Source organism: Astyanax mexicanus, chromosome 14 (genome assembly GCF_023375975.1).
Source record: "Astyanax mexicanus isolate ESR-SI-001 chromosome 14, AstMex3_surface, whole genome shotgun sequence".
Taxonomy (NCBI): domain Eukaryota; kingdom Metazoa; phylum Chordata; class Actinopteri; order Characiformes; family Acestrorhamphidae; genus Astyanax; species Astyanax mexicanus.
The window spans coordinates 40,999,836-41,019,236 of record NC_064421.1 but is presented as its reverse complement, the minus strand read 5'-3'; the positions used below and the strand labels follow the sequence as shown (position 1 = coordinate 41,019,236).

General features: G+C 36.3%; 2 protein-coding genes across 5 annotated transcripts; one reads left to right on the top strand and one right to left on the bottom strand.

Moving 5' to 3' along the window:
* Window positions 1-273: 273 nt before the first annotated feature.
* trmt61b (tRNA methyltransferase 61B) lies at window positions 274-10,819 on the top strand. Its single transcript, XM_007257562.4, has 9 exons — window positions 274-508; window positions 2,361-2,756; window positions 3,446-3,762; window positions 5,620-5,722; window positions 7,088-7,278; window positions 7,424-7,515; window positions 9,671-9,867; window positions 10,110-10,193; window positions 10,683-10,819. The coding sequence occupies exons 2-9, from the start codon at window positions 2,390-2,392 to the stop codon at window positions 10,715-10,717; spliced, it is 1,386 nt and encodes a 461-aa protein (XP_007257624.3). The 5' UTR covers window positions 274-508; window positions 2,361-2,389; the 3' UTR covers window positions 10,718-10,819.
* spdya (speedy/RINGO cell cycle regulator family member A) lies at window positions 9,554-18,802 on the bottom strand. Of its 4 annotated transcripts, none has more exons than XM_022672672.2 (8): window positions 18,442-18,802; window positions 16,852-17,178; window positions 16,697-16,755; window positions 15,964-16,049; window positions 15,034-15,205; window positions 14,032-14,329; window positions 12,726-12,783; window positions 9,554-9,813 (listed from the first exon to the last, which is right to left on the bottom strand). In XM_022672672.2, the coding sequence occupies exons 2-8, from the start codon at window positions 17,144-17,146 to the stop codon at window positions 9,777-9,779; spliced, it is 1,005 nt and encodes a 334-aa protein (XP_022528393.2). In that variant the 5' UTR covers window positions 17,147-17,178; window positions 18,442-18,802; the 3' UTR covers window positions 9,554-9,776. The 4 variants fall into 4 exon arrangements, 3 of the variants coding, with proteins under 3 accessions (XP_022528393.2, XP_015463434.3, XP_015463433.3); XR_002650309.2 differs by having other exon boundaries at window positions 9,764-9,813; window positions 14,028-14,329; window positions 18,442-18,801; XM_015607948.3 differs by lacking the exon at window positions 9,554-9,813 and having other exon boundaries at window positions 12,066-12,783; window positions 14,028-14,329; window positions 18,442-18,801.
* Between the last annotated feature and the right edge of the window lie 599 nt (window positions 18,803-19,401).

Below are 19,401 nucleotides of genomic sequence, written 5' to 3'. Positions count from 1 at the left end.
ATTTATATACTATTATAACTGTATTACAGGAATGATTTTTTTTAGTTGAGCTAACTTTACTATCTAACTTGGCAACTAACCACAACCTTTGAGTCTTAATATCATAAATCACTCGAGTAGGCACTGTATTCAGAAACATGAAGCCAAAAAATAATAATGAATACAATAAAATGAATGAAAAACTGAATCTATGGAAAATGTTTTAAAAAGAGAGTGAGCGGAAAGTGGAGTTTTACTCACACCCTGCGGCCGCTCTCGATACTGCAGCTCTAATGTTTTTGTCGCTTGGCTTAGGCGTAACAGTGAAACATGGCGTTGCCCAGTCAGGGAGTCACGCTGTGTTTCTGCTCTGTACTGTAGTGTGCTCTGAACGCGCGCGGGTTTCTGTTTGAGATAGCATGAGCTCGTTTACGTTTACTGTGTTTTATTTATGTTGGAGCTGATATGAACTGCTCGACAACACACATCTCTACCATATAGTGTGTGTCTGTGAGTGAGTACAGTAGAGGTGAGTAGTGCTTAATATCTAACCTATCATTTTTTATACACATGCATGTTAATGGAGGCACAGATTAGTTACACTACTTACAATTCATATTAGTTACAATTCATACAATTGTATGTTCTATGTTATAGTATATTGTATTATTTTTTAATTTCTGGTCTGCTGTAGCATTGCTTACCCTGCAGCTTTTAGCTTGTTATTATAGGTTTTTGGAGGTTGTACGTTATATTTTAGTACTCAGAGATTTGTTGGACACTGTAACGTTATTCATTTGTTTTGTTTGTTGGTTGTAATACTTCTTAAGTCAGTATTTAGTTGTAGTTTACAGTTGCATTAAGGTCAGTGGGACGCTTATCAATTTAGTTTTCTATGGAGCCCAGGGAGGGACATGATGTATTTATTTATTTTTTTTTAGGTAAAAAGTGGTGAGCACCACATGCTATGCGGATATTTATAAAGTACTAGAGATCCAGACTTGAGTTAAAGTACAAGTACTCTATCAAAAAAGTGACTTGAGTAGAAGTTGAAGTGTTCTTTAAGCAAGAAGTTTTATTATTTCTAATAAAACTAAGTAGCGATGTAGCGACTCGGTTCTAATACATCAGCTCACAGATGCCCTGTGCTGTGGCAATCACCCTCGGAGTGATGTGGGGAGAGAGCGCCATCTACCCACCTGGAGGGAGCGCCGGCAGCTTGATGGCAAAGCGAACCTGCGACCTCCTGCTCATCGTGGCAGCACTTTAGACCGCCCCGCAAGTAGTTTATTTAAACATAATCTACTCAAGTACTGAAAGTAAAAGTACAAGTATTGTACTGTGTAGTCTTTACAGATAAAAGTCCAAATTGTTTATATTATTTCAGATGTTCAGACTACAAGACACTCACAATTCCTTAGGCTGTAACAACAGCACAAGAACAGGAACGAACAGGAAAGAGTACATTTACATGAAGTCTTTGACGAACTCTCTAAACAAATTTACCCAAAAGAGAGGCTAAACAGTAAACTGTTAGGATATTTTAACAAATTCAACATAAAAGGTCACTAGTTGGTGTGTCACTATTGTAAAATCAACTAAAGCTGTCAAAGTCCAAGAGATTAGAGCAGCTTTAAATACGGAGATCTTTGTAAACAACAACAGATCAACATCATGTCATTCAACCTTTAAAGCATCTTTCCCACTCCAACAAATAAAACATGGACTGTAAGTAGGGCTGGGGATAGTCTTCCTCACTCTCACCACCACCACCATCACTCCAAGTTGAAGGTGGTGTTTCTGTTTTTTCCATCTCAAAACAAACTTAACAAATCTCCAGGGTTCTTAATGCAGGAAGGCAGCAGAGCAAAAGGCAGAACAAGAGCAGCGTGGCCTTCTTAAATAATCAGCTTGATCGCTTGCAATACAGTTTTCACATGAACAATGCATATTTTTATAGTATCATATTTAAAAAAATATTATTACTGTGAAAAAGTTACTGTTAATTGTTTGTTTGCAGTTTTCATGCACTAAATATGCTAAACTTTAGTTTTGTAGTACATTATTCTTATTACGTTACTTTATTTTTTATTTTTTTAGATTTATATTATTTTATAATAAAGGGTCTTGTTTCTACTGAATGTATGAAACTCTTGTATTTATGCTGTAGTATATTCTTGAAATTAATTAAAAAAAAAGCTGTTTTGTCATAATACCAAGAATATTGTCATTGTGAAAATACCATGAAATATCATGATATTAATTTAGGTCCATATTGCCCACCCCTAATTGACACCACTAATAATTATATATTCAAATTTAGTTTTAGTCCAGAATTCTTCTTTAAATATATTTAACTGCTTTAATCTGATCTTCCTCAGGTGGTGTTTAGGTGTCTCTCTACCTCAGAATGACTCACAGACTGACCAGAGTGTGTGCCACCTGTTTAAGGCAGCAGAGACTGAATAACAAGTATGTTGATGCCAGAAAAACTCCCACAATTTGGACACACGTTCTGAGGAATTTCATTATGGCTCCCAGCAGTTCAGACGGGAATAGTGATGATCCAGATGCAACGGCTCCACCTGGTCCAGCAGATTCACACTCCTCTAGAAGAGCCCTTCTGTTGGGGAGACGGAGACCCCTGTCTCCTTTAGAGCGGGTCAGTCAGCTGCTGCCCCAGGATTCGCTGAGTAAGGAGGTGTGGGAACTGAGGGAGAAAAAAGCCCTAGATGAAGCAGAAACAGAGGAACAGGCACAGGAAGTGCCTACTGTCGGTAAGGAAAGGCAAAAATAAAACTCCATGTTTTTACCAGTGCATTGAGATATACAGCTCTGGAAAAAAATCAGAGACCACTTCAGTTTCTAAATCAGTTTTTCTAATTTTGCTGTTTATAGGTAGATGTTTAAGAAAAATGAATTTTAGTTTTTTCTTTTAACTACGGACAACGTTTCTCCCAAATTCCAAATAAAAATAATGCTATTTAAAGTATTAATTTGCAGAAAATTAGAAATGCCTGAAATAACAAAGATGCAGAGATTTTAGACCTTAAATAATGCAAAGAAAACAAGTTCATATTCATAAATGTTTAAGAGTTCAAAAATCAATATTCGGTGGGATAGCACTTATTTTTTTAATGCATGTTGGCATGTTCTCCTCCACTTTGTGTCTTACACAATGCTTTTGGATAACCTTATGCCACTCCTGGTGCAAAAATTCAAGCAGTTCAGCTTGGTTTTATGGCTTGTGCTCATCCATCTTCATTTTGATTATATTCCAGAGGTTTTCAATTTAGTTAAGTGCTCTTTTAGTTTTTTTTTACCCATAGCTGTATACATACAGATAGATACAGCTTTTGTGGTGCAGCTTTGTTGTCTGTTTTAGCCATACTACACAAAATATGAAATACATTTTGATGAATTTTGAAGTATTTATTCCTGTCATGTCATCCACACTGGACTGTAGGTGAATCTCAGGTTGAGGATGATGCTGTAACGCAGGGCGAGGAGACTGAAAGGATGGAGCAGATGATGCAGTTTGGGGAGACCTTGCTTGCGGAGTATCGCCGTAGTCGGAGGGTGGAGTTCCGGAAAATGTTTCTGCTGCAGGAAGGAGCCAAGCTGCAGAGTAACTGGGGCTTTCTTCCTCACCAGACCATTGCAGGGCTCCCATCTGGAAGTGTCCTGCGCACCAGCGTAGGGCTCCCTATGCTTCTCCGCCGGCCCAGTCTGGAGGAGTTTACTCTGTTCATGAAACGAGGTCCTGCCATCTCCTATCCTAAAGTAAGACTTCAGTCATTTTTATTAGTCCACTAGTCGTAACTGGAACCCTATTGGAATTGCTTAGATTTTTCTTCTTCTTTTTCTTTTCTTTTCCTATAAAATCTGTAGTTCAGTAACTGTAAGTCATCCAAAATCAAATTTGGTACATAGGTAAGTAATTTAGCCACTACTTAGTCAAACATATTATCTCAAGTGGGCCTTTTGGTGGCGCTATAAAGCAATGTTTGCCTTTGGTATCTCAGTATCTCAGTAACTGTGTCCTCTAGAATGAAAATTCTTTTTGTACCTTATTCTGGCAATAAGGGAAGTTAACTGGAAGTTTTTAGCTCCGCCCACACTTACTACTTTTTAGTAGTACTTTTTCAATCAGTATTTATGAAAACATATTGATTATTTATTACCAACATGGCTGTTTGTTTTGCAAAGGAATCATGCTGGGGTGGAGCTTTTAAGATCAAGATTTCAATTGAGTATTACTCTTCTAATGTTTACACCAAGTAAGCAATAAGTGGCTATAAAAAAACAAAGAAATCTGTTTCTTAACAACTACTTCTCCAATTAAATTGAAACTTTGCATGCAGCATCGCTTGCCTATTAATGACATATCAAGGACAAATCAATAGTTAAAATAATATGGCTGCATTTCATTAAAATTGTAAAAAAGTAAAAAAATGTTTAATGTTAAACTAGTCTCTGGATTTTCATTATTTGTTTGCAAATTGGGTCTCACAACAATCAATTGATATGTCCTGTATGAAAACATAAAAAGAAATTTAGATTTATTGTATGTATTGGCTGCAGTACATTTATCAATCAGTGCAGAGTGCTTTGGGTTAATAACTGGTCCAATAATGTTACTGTAGCTTATCAAATTGTCTCCAAACTGACAACTTTTTTTCCACAAGGTCATCATTAACCCTCATCTTTGGACTACAAGGTCGTTGTGGAAGCCTACTTCATATATGGCCCATTTGACAAGGGATTTCTTAAAGACAACTCAATAATTGAAAAATCATGGCTGCAGTTTATTAAAGTTTAAAAATAAATTAAAAAATTTAATAGTTTTCATCAGATTTTTGCAAATCAGATCTCAAAACGATCTTTGTAACCTCAGAGTAATTAAATATTTACAAAACTTTATTTTTGGTTCTTTTGAATAATGTGCAAAAATAATCAAAGCAGACAAGATTATGTTTATAACTAGATCTGTAACTTTCTTGTAGACCAAAAAGTCACCAAATTGATAGATTATTTCCACAAAATATTTTTCAGTAATATTTTAATAAAACAATAAGTCTTGGCTGTAGTCTGCAGACTCTGGTGCACTTTTTTTTTTTTTTTGCAAATGTTTTTCTGATTTTTTGTTCCATCATACAATGTGAGCGTTAGTGCAGCTGCTGCTCCCAACCCACCACTTTACCCAACAAACATTTTTTTTTTTTGCTTCTGCACAATTAGCAGCACAAATCACCACTGCAGCAAGCTTGTGCACCTCCATGCTGGCATCTGAATCTCCGAGGTAACGCGAGTCACATGCATGGTGGTGAAGTTTAATATGCCTAGTCGTGTACTGTGTTCTCTATATATTTATTTAAATTCTATAAAATTCAGCAGAAATCGGTGGTGTGCTGTAATATGTCCAGTCTGTTTATAATCTGCTTCAACTTTAAAAGTCGTGTAGTGTAATCAAGGCTTTAGCTGTACTAATTGATGGTTATAAGTTGTCAGCTACATTAGCCTTTTAGCTTCAGTGCAAAACTGAAAAAAGACAAACTGTGAGAATATTAAGTTGGCTTGAACATTTTAATTCCAGGTGATGTTTGCATTGTGTAGAGTCAACTTCCACTATCTGTGCAGGACATCAGCGCTATGTTGATGATGATGGATGTGAGTGAAGGAGACACGGTGCTGGAGTCAGGTTCAGGATCAGGAGCGATGAGCCTCTTCCTCTCCAGAGCAGGTGTGCAGTACTTTTGATCCTGATTAAGACTGGACACAGGTAGCTAACCTTTACCTTAGGGGCATGTATACTCTGTATCAGGAACAGCAATTATCTGTTTTTAATAAAACCTGAACACACCTGACTCCACAAATGTGGATACACTGACTGGAAAAGAGCACTTGAACAAGGCCAGGGCTCCAGACTAACTTTTTTCACAGTCGTCCCAGAACCATTCCGAAGCTTTCTGTTATCCGTCCCAAAAAAAAATAATCTCATCCCATATTTGTATTAATTTAGTAGAAAAATAGTATGTTTTCTACTGCCATTATGTCTTCGGCTGTTTGGACTGTATGTATTATATACAGTTTCAGACCACTTCAAAATGACTGGTTTGTCTGATTTAACTATGTATAGGTATATGTTTCAGTAAATTGAACATTGTTTTCTTCTGTAGATTACTGACAACATGTCTCCCAGATTCCTAATAAAGAATATATGATTTAGAGCATTTTCTGGAGAAATTGTAAAATGGTAAAAAAAAAAACCGCAGTGGTTTCAGACCTTAATTAATGCAAAACTAATGTTTTAAGAGTTTAAAAATTAATATTTGGTGGAATTTCCCAGATTTTTAATCCCAGCTTTTATGCATCTTTGGCATGCTCTTTACCAAACTTTCACACTGCATTTGGGTAACCTTATGACTTTATTGTTTCTATAATCTTGACTAATCGTAAAATTTTCTAATCAACCAGTTTATTTTATATTTACCTGATTTTTTATTGTCTCATACATTTATTTGCCTGACATGGCGATCCACAATTATTTCCTTTCCCCACTAGCAACACATTGACTTCTTTTGCTGTATTACCAGCAAGCTAATTGGCTTTGTGTTAAAAGGTGGTGCTCTATCCATAAACAGACTATACGCCAAGCAATAGTAAAACTTAGTCATATTTCAGCCTGCAGCCGATCTCCTTAAAAGCTGCTTATAACCGGCTTTACCGCACGCAAGTCTCTGTCCTGAAAGTGCCCAAAAAGAGTATAATGTGTGCTACAAAAAATATATAATTCTTATATTTCATATTCATATTTTCAATATGAAAATCACTGCCACAAGAGTCCTTGACAAGTTTCTGAAAGACGCACAAGCCCATCTACTGAGATTCACTCTGGCAGCTTCTATATGTATAGATGTACAATCTCCATTCTCCCATTTTTAAATTCACAATAAATCAATAATTCAATTTATTTTGATTAACTGCCCAGTACTATTCGGGGTAAAGAAAATTATGCATAAATGCATCTGTTGAATGCCCTGTCTGAAAGTGTTTATGTTCTGGTAATGAAACAATAGCTAATATATGTATTTGTGTTCTACCTCAGTGGGATCTCGGGGTAGAGTGTTGAGTGTTGAGGTGAGGAAGGACCACCACAGATGCTCTGTTTTAAATTACCAACGCTGGCGTTCCACATGGAAACTCCGCAGAGGGGAGGAGTGGCCTGATAATGTTCACTTCCATAACAGTGACGTGATTAACTCTGCACATTTGCTGGCTGGGCAGAGCTTCCATTCAGTAAGGATTTTTATTTATTTTTAACCTAATTGTAATGAGACAGTCATAAAAAAGGCTATAGTTAATATAGTCACTATTGGGTTTCTATTAAGTGTCTTGTTTGATCACATTGTACAGTGTATGTATGATAACGTTTGTGCTGCAGATTGCTCTAGATATGGTCAGCCCCCATTTGGCACTGCCTACAGTGGTCCCACATCTCCACAGTGGGGCTGTGTGTGCTGTCTACCTGGCGAAGTAAGTATTGTTTACTCTGCTGATACCAAGCCATCAAGTATACAGTTTATAATATATTTGGACAGTGACACAATGTTCATGGTTTGGGCTCTGCAGGCCACCACACTGGATTTAAAATTATACAACTGAGATGCAACTTAAGATGCAGACCTTTAGTTTCAATTCAAAGGGTTGAACAAAAATATTTCATGAAATGTTTAGGAATTACAACCATTTTTCTACAAAGCCTCTACATTTCAGGGGCTCAAAAGTAGGTGGACAAATGATCTCAAAAGTTATTTTATGGGCTGCATGGGCTATTCCCTCATTATTCTATCTTCAGTTAAGCAGGCAAAAGGTCAGCTGCTGATTCCAAATGAGGCATTTGCATTTGGAAGCTGTTGCTGTAAACCCAAAACATGCGGTTAAAGGCGTTCACATGGGTAAAGAAAAAAAATCATAAGCCTAAAAAATAAAGAAATCCATCAGCAAGATAGCAGATAGTGCAGTGAACTCTGGGACTCAAGCCTTGGATGTCCACAGAGCAGCAGTGGGGAATGATCTCAGAATCCTTTCCATGGCTAATAAGATCTCTTCACAAGTTCCCCCTAAGTGAAAAACACTTTTCCGGAAGGAGGTGTGTCAGTATCTCAGTCTGCCATAAAGAGAAGACTTCATGAAAGCAAACACAGAGGGTTCACCAAAAGGTGCAATTAATTAACAGAAAGGCCAGACTAGACTAAGAAAACCAGCCCAGTTCTGGGACAGTGTTCTGTGGACAGATGAAACTAAGATCAGCCTGACCGAACTGATGGGAGGAAGACAACATGGAGAAGGCTTGGAATGGCTCGACACAAAGCACATCACATCCTCTGTAAAACATGATGGTGGTGGTATGGGTGTGTATGGCTTCCAATGGCACTGAGTTAGTAGTGTTTATTGATGATGTGACAGAAGCAGAACCTGATCTGAACTCAATTAGATCTGTTCCTGATTTAACAGCATTTCAGTAACTTAACACAAAACTAATTGTAGAGATACCCACAAACTAGCAACAACTGAAGGCAGCTGCAGTAAAAGCCTGGCAAATCATAAATGAGGAAACCCAGTGTTTGGTGATGTCCATGGGTTCCAGAATTCAGGCAGTCATTGCCTCAAAAGGATTCTCAACAAAATATTAAAACATTTATATTTTATTTGTGGTAAAGTTTATTTGAATAATTAGTTGTGAGACCCTGAAAAGAGAAGGCTTTTTGGAAAATGACTGCAGTTCCTAAACCAGGGGTCGGCAATTAATTTTGGCCGCGGGCCAGATATTTTCCAAGCCATTACGTGGCAGGCCACGAAAAAAAAAAAATCTGTTTTGGAAAATGAAGTGTAATGGGATGGAGTGCTACAGACTAGTAGCTCTCCAGCCCAGAGGGTTTTTGAACCCAATTTCAGAACAGTTGATCTACCGCTACGCTACCGCTGCCCCAGCTAGTAAATTTGGACACGACCGGGGGGTAAAAAAACCTTATAAGGAGATAGGGAGCCCAAGCACAGGTGGTAAAATGAGAACGGGCAGAAACTTAAGTCACGCCAATCGCGACAGGGGACAAATGCACACAAAAGCTCGCCAGAGAAGCATTTTATTTATTATTATTTTTTCATTATCGTTCAATATAGTTCAAACAACCTCACGGATCAGATGTTTCATGCTTGCGGGACACATCTGGCCCGTGGGCCGCCTATTGCCAACCCCTGTCCTAAATGTTTCATAGGATGTTTGTTTTGTTAAACTCCTTGAATTAAACCAAAGTCACTGTAGTCATCTCATTTGTTTTATTTTTAATCCAGTGTGGCGTCATGCAGATCCCAAACCATCAATATTGTTTAACTTTCAAAATATTTATCTAACCTTATATTAGGGATGCACTGATCTGATATTAGGAATCGGATTTCGGATCCGTAATTAAAAAAAAACAGGACCATAGCAGCTATTATTTTGGTGGTGGGTCAATCTCAGCACTGCAGTAAAACTGGTATGAAGCTGGTACAAGGAAATTGGACACAGCAGTGCTGCTGGTGTTTCGGTTTTATTTTTGATGCCAATTCACAGTGATCAGTTTCTTAAAATACAAGTTGTCATTTTAATGTTCATTTCTAATGGGTTACTCTGTCCTGTATGTGGCAGCATTACACAGATTATTGATTTAATGGAGGGGCTGCGATGTTCCACTCTTCCTCTGGTGTGTGAACGCATCATGGAGGTTCAGTACAGAGATTGGCTGCTGGGTCCGTCACTCAAAAAAGATGGCACCTTCAACCAGCGTAAACCTATGAGAGAAGAAACCAGTGAGGAGGATGAAAACTCAAATGACGAAGAAAATGGTAAAAGACAAAAATACCCCACAGTGTTATTTTGATGTACTTTTTATATTTCAGTTTCAAGTTGTAACTGCCCTTAGCCTAGGTGTAGGGTGTTCGGATTCTTATTGGGATAGAGGGGTAGGGTGTTCCAGTTGTTGTTGGAAATTACTATACTTATTTACATTTACTATAAGCATATTTGTGAGCAACATATATGATGAAGATATATAAAATTATTATATATTGTTTGTGTGCACATATAGAAGAACATACCAGTCCAAAGCAGATACCATTTGGCAGTGTCCCGTATATCGCGCGGCCTCATCCGGAGCAGTTCTCTCACACAGGTGAGTTGGGATGACTTTTTCAGTCTCTTTATGGTGTGAACATTTCAGTTTTTGTGGGACCAGTATGAGCCAACTTCTTGCTTCCTTTTGTTCAAATTAAATTAAAGCTAATTAAGGCTTTTCTCATTCTGTATATCATGCTCATGTTATATGTGCATCTTATTTAATTTAGTTTGTATAATATTTTTAAGCAGGGCTAGTATTCTTTTTTTTATTATATTTTAGATATTAACGTAAAATACAGCATCTATTATTGACTGATGTTTATTACAGGGGGCTTCTATGCCTGTTATGCATTTATTTTTCACTCAGCTAAAATTTATTTGAACTCTACGAGTTTAAAAGACTTTCTTAGCAAAATGTGATGAATGCGATTTTTATTGATTAATCAAAAATTCAACCAAAAGCAACAAAAGTGATGTTAAACAGGTGTGTGCATAAGTTGTAAAATTAATTTGACATTGTTTATTGTTTTATGCCTCATTTTAGCGTTCCTTGTGAAATTACGCAAGATCCTGAAATAGATCATCAACTTTATCACCAATCATCGTGAAGATTCAAGCTGAGGCCAAATAAAGACCACTGTGTAAAAACAAAAACTGTTTCAGTAAAGCAATGTTATTAAACATCTTTGTTCTTTTAAGAGCATAAAAAGGTATGCAGTGTGTAAAAAACAGTTTCCATGTGATTCAGTTTACCATACAAATTTCAGTGCAATTCCAGCCATATATAGTGTTGGGATGTGATAGACTGGTCTAAATGTTATTAGGCCTGTCAAGATATTTATATTATTGACTGATTTTACAGTATATGGACATGATGATATTCATTAATCATTTCAGTTCAGTATAGCCCATTATGCTTTTCTTAGTAAATAAAGGCAATTAACATGACACAGCAGGCATATAAACTTTGTTCAAAAGCAGCAGTTTGTTGTATTTATGCATGGTATTTATTAATGTTATATTTAAATTTAAGGTTTAAGTATTATTTAAAATATCCAGTGCTATTTAAAAAGTGTAATTGCAACTATATTATAATTATATCAGTGATATAAAATGGTCTTAAAATTACAATATAATTGCAATTATATATTCGAACATAAGCAGAAAGCGCGCACAGTGAGGTAAAAACACTGTGGCGGTGCCTTGGCTTATACAAGTGGAGAGAGTGTTCAGAAACGTGGAAACTGTGCCCAAAGAGGTGTAAAAAAAAAAAAATAATAATAATAAAATAAAAATGTGCCAATGGTCCCTGGCACAAAGTGGTCTAAAGCCTAACTCCACTTAAGATTGATCCAAAATTTGTTTTCCTTTCAACTGTCCACATCACCACTGTGCTGAAGACTCTCAAGGTGTCGTTCTGTGTCTCTGGGCCCCATCGTACACCCTGTGCAGGGTGCGTCGCTATTGTTGTTGCCATCTTACACCCAGTCAACAGTCTGTTTTCATACCTTGCTGCGATAAAATACCATTAGAGTTTATTCATGCTGTTTGATTAATGTGCGCTAAAGCTTATCGTGGTCAAAGTTCAACATGGTTCAACTTTGACCTTTTGGAAAGTGGTACCGCAGCAGAAAATGCACAACGTGAACTCTAATTAAAAAAAAAACAAAACAAGTGACTGATATTAACAATTAGTGAACATCCTCAACTGTCCTAAACACTTCCTACACTCATTTAGAGATAACAGGAGAAAGACCAGAATCAGAGCTTTTTTCTGATGGTAAAGACAGATACAGGTCTACAGCTGCCCCAGCATCATCAAAACTCCAAAACACTGGTGGTAGACATTTCAGAAAAACAAGTAATTTAATAAAAATGAAAGAAAGCATAAGGTAAATTACTTCAGAAAATCTTTGACAAACTGAGATAAACTGATTTGAGAGGATTTATTTAGAATCCTGTGTGCTGCAGAAATTACACCAGCTGTTAAAGACAATTTCATATATGCTTTGTAAATCTGATAAACAGTATATCCAGTGTCCAGGGCACAAGATGACGTCACAAAGATTACTATACAAGTGCCTAATGTGAACATTGTAGTGCTGTACAGAAAAGATTTGATGCAATTCATCGATAAATTAAATAAATAATAAATAAGAGTGAGACAGGATCAATCGTGCACTTGAACAAACAATATATAGAAGATTTGTACAGTAATTTGCTCTGGACAGTCTAGAATCAGAGAGCCATGCAATAGGAACGTAACTCATTTTACAAAGCTCTGAAATATGGAACATTCTGCTGTATTGATGGTGAAAAGTAGGGCTTCATTAATGCAGATAAGGGCAAAGCACCATTGCTTAAAAAGTACTAATGGATATCACTTACTACTACTCTTCACCTTACTACAACTACTTCAGGTTTAGTTCAGTTTCAGATCTTTTGTCGCGTATGCTTAATTTTTTTATATAGTAAATGAACACACAGGGCTTTTTTTGTTGTATAATTAAAATCTGCTGTCAGTAAGACAGTCATGTGTACAGGTAACGGATAATACTGGTTACGGTAATGTATAGTGGGAACCTACTCCTCGTTGATCCAGTCCATGGAGTAGTCATGCCCAGCTTCAGTGTCCACATCACTGCCTGTTTTAAAAATACAACACAAGAGAAGGACAGGGAACCCCTTAAACGCTACCTAGAAACATAAACACTGTTTTTCCCAACCAGGTCCTAAAAGTTGTAGGTGTTTTTTTTCTTTGGCACTTAGCTGGCTTATTAACCTTATTAAACAAAGGCATTCCTGGAGCTGTGTTTCAATCTCTACGCTGGAGTCAGGGTAGGGATCCTGCTTCTCACTAGCCTATTGGTCACAAATACTAATCAGGCTGCATGGTGACCTCCAGAAATTATTATTTTTGTAGGCTGCTAATCGTTGATGTTCTGCTTCAAAAATGATAGAAATAGCTAAAATGTGGACTTTAAGGACTTTTAAGTTCCCAAAAAACATCTCACAACATTTAGTACACCCCTCACATTTCTGTCAATATTTTATTATATCTTTTCAGGGGGCAACACTAAATATAGGACATTTTGATAATGTAGCCAGTGTATTTGTTAAACAGTGTAAATTTTGTAAAATATTAATTTCTAAACCACTGGCAACAAAATCAAGTACATCCTTAAGTAAAGTGTCATTTTTTTGTGGGGCCACCATTACTTTCCAGCACTGCCTTAACCCTCTTGGGCATAGTTTTGTATCAAAGTATTGTATCAAAGTGTTATACTAGCGCATCTCAGAAATGTAGAATAATATTGAAAAGAATGATCAGAATTATCTATTTTAAGCATTTATTATCTTTACTGTTGATTATGGCTTACAGCCAATAGAAACCGCAAAATCTCAAAATTAGAATATTATAGAAGAACAATTGGTACTTTTGGCAGTGTGGGCAGGGTGCCAAGTCCTGCTGGAAAATGAAATCCGCATCTCTATAAAAGTTGTCAGCAGAGGGAAGCATGAAGTGCTGTAAGAATTTCCAGGTAAACAAAACTGCACTGACTTTAGACTTGATATAACACCGTGGATCAACACCAGCAGATGACATGGCTCTCTAAACCACCACTGATCATCAGTAAATTTTACATTTAATTTGGAAATCAAGGCACCAGAGTCTGGAGGAAGAGTGGAGAGAGACACAGTCCAAACTGCTCAAGGTCTAGTGTGAAGTTTCCACAATCAGTGAAGATTTGGAGAGTCAAGTCATTTGCTGGTGTTGGCCCATCTCATTTAATGATTTCTAAACAGCTAAAATTAAGTGAACCTGCTTTGTGAAATGCCACCAACAATAACTACTCGAGAACAGGCCACTAGGGTGCACCACACTCACCCACCTGCTGGGTTGTCCATGCAGTGGTAGCAGGCAGTCTTCTTGCTGGGCTGGTCTGAAGCCTGGTGCTTGGATGGTGGTGTAGACTCCAAACTGAGATTCAGTGCAAGTGGTAGAGGGGAGGAGGATGAGAAGGAGGAAATGGCGGCAGTTTTGGCACAGAGAGAACAGGGTTCAGGTGAGGCGGCTGGGCCGCGGGGCATGTGCACCTCATCCCGGTCCCGGTACTGCCTCTGCGCTCCACTGTGGTGCTCAGCACGCTCACGCTGCCAGATGAAGTGAGATGGAACAATGGCCATCACCTGATTTGGCACACACAGAGAGAATGCGTCAGGGTGGTGGTGGGTCATTATTCAAGTTACCTTGTAAGACTAAGGGACAGTTTCCAAGGCAGGGATTATGTTTAGTTGTAAACTACATTAAAATGCTATGCAGTCCAAGACTATGTTTAATATTACTGTCTAGGAAAGTGCACATCTGTGTGCCAATAAATAAATAAGTCCAAAACTTAAAAAAACAAAACAAAAAAAACATGACTTGGCTAATGTAGATTTAGCACAGTACTATTGGTAAGTATGTATTAGTAAGACATGATTGAGGCTGGTTCTGTTATTTTGTATTAAGTCATTTAAGTAATCAATATTTAGTAAGTAATATTGATTGAGCTTTAAAGTATTCATCCATTCATCTGATCAAGAAAGTCAGTACAACGTTTTATTTTTATTTTTCTGACTTTGAGGTTAATCATAAAACAGAATTGTGTATAAAAAGAAAAACATATCTTTCGCGTCTTTGCATCTTGTACCATAAATTGTTAGAATAATCTAATAATAAGGATGATCGGATTAAGTTCAAGTGGTTTATATCCCTTCTTAACAAAAGAAATCCTGGATCAGAGAAACAACAGAAAATCACTGGAGATTTCCCCAACAGCCAGTGCTTAGTAATTTCACTGCCATCATCAATGCAAAGCATTTAAAGCAAAGATGCCCTCAGTGGGGAATACCTCCTCACAGCAGCGCCGGCTGACGGCAGCGCGGTACTCGATTCGTGCCCACAGCTTGTCCCTCTGCTTCAGAAAGCGAGGGAAAAGCTTCCTCCAGCTCTTCCCTAAAGCCCAGGGAAAGATCTCGTATTTCGGCTCTTCCTCATCCTCCTCCATGGTGTTTGCCAGATATCTATACCAACAATGTCGGATTATCATAATCAACATTTTCACATGCATTTTAAGGGTTTGTGGTTGCTTTTGGGTAATGCAAAGCTTTTCATACATAACATTTATCATTAAGATACACATTTATTAATGAGGCATGCACTGTGCAATATATTTACTAGGAAAATGTTTCTGTGAACCTTTGAATCTAACTAAACTCTAGTGCTGTGTATTGGTTAAGAACATTGTGATACAATATGTATCTTGATACAGGGTTTATGATTCAATATATACTGTAAGAAATCAAATTTTAGGTCAAGGTAAAAAAATTAAGGAATGCAAAATGATATCGGAATTATACCTGAATCTTGGCTGATAATTGCTCTTTTAGAAATTAATCATTGGCCCATATTTAATACCAATACCATTGCCATTTATTGTATTCTGGAAAAGAACCAAGTAAAGCCTGGCTGTGCTACTATAATTGGCTCACACTAGCTGTGCTACTTTAAAATGAATTGATTTTTGCTTTATTTTTATTTGTTTCAATAGACACTGTTTTATTACGCCTGTTTATAAAAAATTACCATACTTATCAATATATATTATCAATATTTTTAAACAATATAACTAAATTGTTTACCAAAGACAATTCAACTTTTCCAACTATGCTGAGGTCATTCGAACACTTTCAACTAGGGTAAACATAAGGGAAATCTGCTGTTTACTTAGTCACTCTGGAGTTTTACGTAAAATAAAAATGAGGTAAAAATATGAACTTACAGAGCGATAAAGAAGTTCATCCTGCTGTGCTCACTGATGCTGAAACGGGCCCTTTTGAAGTAGACGAAGGCCATGGCAAGCAAATACTAAACAATCCAACACAAACCAAAAGACGTTTCAGACACATGGAATTATTGCCTCCTTGTATTTTGTGATGAAAGAAAAACCCATGACATAACATCACCTTCCTAAAATAATCACCCAAGTCATTTTTTTAAGCAAAATTGACTTAAATCATATCATGATGCTGCATGGCCACCAGTGGTAAAATCTCCCACACTTTCAGTTCAGCAGATTGTTTGGTTCTACCATGTTAGAAAAGTGGCCTAATGTCCTATGTGAAGAGTGTGTAAGCTAATTTATTATGTTAAAATAAAATGTGACGGGCAAATTATTTAGCTTTTCAAGACAAGGCCACCTTCATTAAACTAATTTCTTCCCCAAGTGCTAAGATTTTTACTATAATACAAAGTTTTTTTTGTCATCTGCAAGTCCAACATAGCTAAGTCTAGCTGTTAAAATTTTAAAACAGGTGTTTTGTCTTTTTATAATAATTAATATGTAAACTAAAATGGTAAACTAGCCTCTGAAACCATTGTTGATTTTTTAAATCGCCTTAACAACTGTCACGTGTTTGTGTTTCCTTTAAAAATTTGGGTGATTATTTTTGCAATTTCATTCTGCTGAAGTATACAGAAACTACAGGGTCTAGGGTCTGTGAAAAACAAAATACCTTGTCTGTAAGTTTGCAACAGCAGTCCATCCACAGGAAGTCTTGTATTAGGTCATCATCTGAGAAATCAATCAGTATAGCAGATAAAATAACTCAGTAATGTATGTTTATTAATGTAAGATAACCTAGATCAGCTGTGCAAGTGAGCCACTCACCAAACAGTCTGAAGAAGGCAGCCATCTCTTGGCGCTGGATGACCAGGGTTGAGCCCCAGGGTTGTTCACAAGGCCTGGGCATTTCTTCTCGTTTTCGGCTGTGTTGGGGCTGAAGCTGGTGTTGGTGTTGAAGCGGGTGCTGGTGTTGGATTTTGCCCGGTGGACCGCGGGCCTCCTGGAGCTTCGGCCTCTTCATGCGGAGGCCTCTCCGGAGCTTGAGGTTGAGCGCTGCTGAGGGTCTGATCCTCAGGGTGATGGCCGGGGGCGTCTCACACCAGCTGCGCCTCATCATCATTTAGCCGAGCTCTCGAACTGGGTTTATGTTTCCTGTAGATAAATATCAAGTAAGTATAACGCTGCTAATTTTAAAATTAAGGAAAACTATATTTACAGTCTTTGGTATATACATAACAGCTTGTTTTTGAGTGACATAATTACTTATTTGGTAAATTAAATTCGTTTATTATGGCTAAAATTGCAGTAATGGTAGACGAATTCACTATATTTTCCCCAAGAAAACATAGTACAAAATACTAAACTGAGCGAATGATTTATTAAACCAAGGGAACGATTGATTAATTCAAGAAAAATATTTATTAAACTGATTAAATTATTTATTAAACTGAGGGAAATATTTATTAAACTGGGAAAACGATTTATTAAACTGGGGGAATTATTTAGTAAACTGAGAGAATGGTTTATTGAACTGAAACAATGGTTTTAACTGAGGCAATGATTTATGAAATCAAGAAAATGGATTGGTTAATTTAAAGGAATAATTAATAATTTAAGATTTTTTTAAACTGAGCTAATTATTTATTAAATTAAGGAAATTATTGATTAAATTGAGGTAATGATTGAATTACTGATGCACCAGAATAATGATTAAATAATGATACCTTTTAAAACTCCAGAAACAATTTTTAAATCAAGGAAATTATTTATAATTTGAAGGAATGTATTAAACCTCAATATTGTTTTTAGTGACACTTTGCTCTGTATAACTGTTAGTAGTTAGTTTGGGGAAAAAAAGTATACTTATTTTGGTATGTGTGCAAAATTGACATGTAGTTTATTTAGTTTATAAAACAATATTTACTAGCTAACCTAACTAAGTTAGCTAATTGAGTGTAAGAACTGAAAAAAGAAAACATTTTAACTTTAAACTTTGGGAAGCTAATTTATCTCTTACATTGTAAACAAAGTATATGGTTAAATGTTTTAAAAAAACAATACAAACAATCTTTACTAACTAGCTAAGCTAACCTAACTAGCTAACTGAATGTAAAAACTGAAAAAGAAAATTGTTAACTTGCAAAATTATTTCTTTCCTAAACTTTGTTGGGAAATTAATGTATATTTTACATTGTAAACAAATAATATGTTTAACGGTTAATAATTAGCTAAATATCAAATGTTCATTCTTGCTAAAACTGGGAAGGTTTCTGTCAGCTGTTCAGAAAAGGGATGTTGGGCTAAGCTAACGTTAGCATCCTGTTTACCTGATTATTAATGTAGCTAAGCTAACGTAAGCTAAGCTAAATGAGCTTCACATATTTTCAGTCAGACAGTCTGCAGTTCTATTCTTACCTTAGTGTTGATGATATGAAGATAAAATAGAATAATTTTCTGAGGAGGGTTAAGTAATAAAGGTATTAGTTCAATATAATTTGACTGAATTTGATTTATCAAAGACTGATTTGCTGCCTAGAGCTAGTTTAGCTAGTTTAGATAAACAGCACAGAGGCTGCACTGGGGAAAAGCTCATTTAGCTACAATACATGCAATAATTACAACCCCGTTATTTCCTTTAAATATATAAAATAGAACATACGTATTTTTTTTGTGCCAAATATAGGAATATAAAAGCTCATCAATGTATGATTATGTTAAGTTTTCCAGCTAAAAATCATTTATTATTTCAGTTTAGCAGGACCTGTGCACCAGCAGGGCGCACGCGCATTTAGAATCTTTTGAAAGTGACTTCGATTCAAAAGAATCGATTCCGAATCAACTCTGTACAGCTGTATAGTAAAGACACTGGTATAGTCAATGTAGATTCCTGATTCTGTGGGTCACATAGAAAAGAAAGTTTGAATGCAAAAATCTGAATTTAAATTAATATTTTACTTGTTATAAATCACTGGTCATACACACTGGGGAACCATCCTCTAATCTTAGTTCATCTAGATTTATGATTTATATAATTACTGTATCTTTATATTTATATTCTCTTGTATTTCTTTCATGTATTTATATATTTTTATATTGTTTGTATATTCCCTGACACGTTTGTTTTGTTTTTATCTTATCTTATCTTATCTTATCTTATCTTATCTTATCTTATCTTATCTTATTGTTATAAATCTGCATGATAGCATCTAAAAATAACTTTAAATGTTCAATACTGAATTTCAAGTTCTTTTTTATGCATAAATACATACAGTACCAGCCAAAAGTTTGGACACACCTTAAATCCAGTGTTTTTTTATGCATAAATACATACAGTACCAGCCAAAAGTTTGGACACACCTTACATCCAGTGTTTTT

Bases quoted from the DNA above. Each gene is read 5' to 3' on its own strand.
- trmt61b (XM_007257562.4), top strand. From the start codon at position 2,390: ATGACTCACAGACTGACCAGAGTGTGTGCCACCTGTTTAAGGCAGCAG. The intron at 5,723-7,087 runs GTGTGCAGTACT...GTTCTACCTCAG, and splicing joins CCTCTTCCTCTCCAGAGCAG to TGGGATCTCGGGGTAGAGTG. The intron at 10,194-10,682 runs GTGAGTTGGGAT...GCCTCATTTTAG, and splicing joins GGAGCAGTTCTCTCACACAG to CGTTCCTTGTGAAATTACGC.
- spdya (XM_022672672.2), bottom strand. From the start codon at position 17,146: ATGATGATGAGGCGCAGCTGGTGTGAGACGCCCCCGGCCATCACCCTG. The intron at 16,756-16,851 runs GTGAGTGGCTCA...TTGATTTCTCAG, and splicing joins TGCCTTCTTCAGACTGTTTG to ATGATGACCTAATACAAGAC. The intron at 12,784-14,031 runs GTGGGTGAGTGT...TTTTTAAAACAG, and splicing joins CTGCATGGACAACCCAGCAG to GCAGTGATGTGGACACTGAA.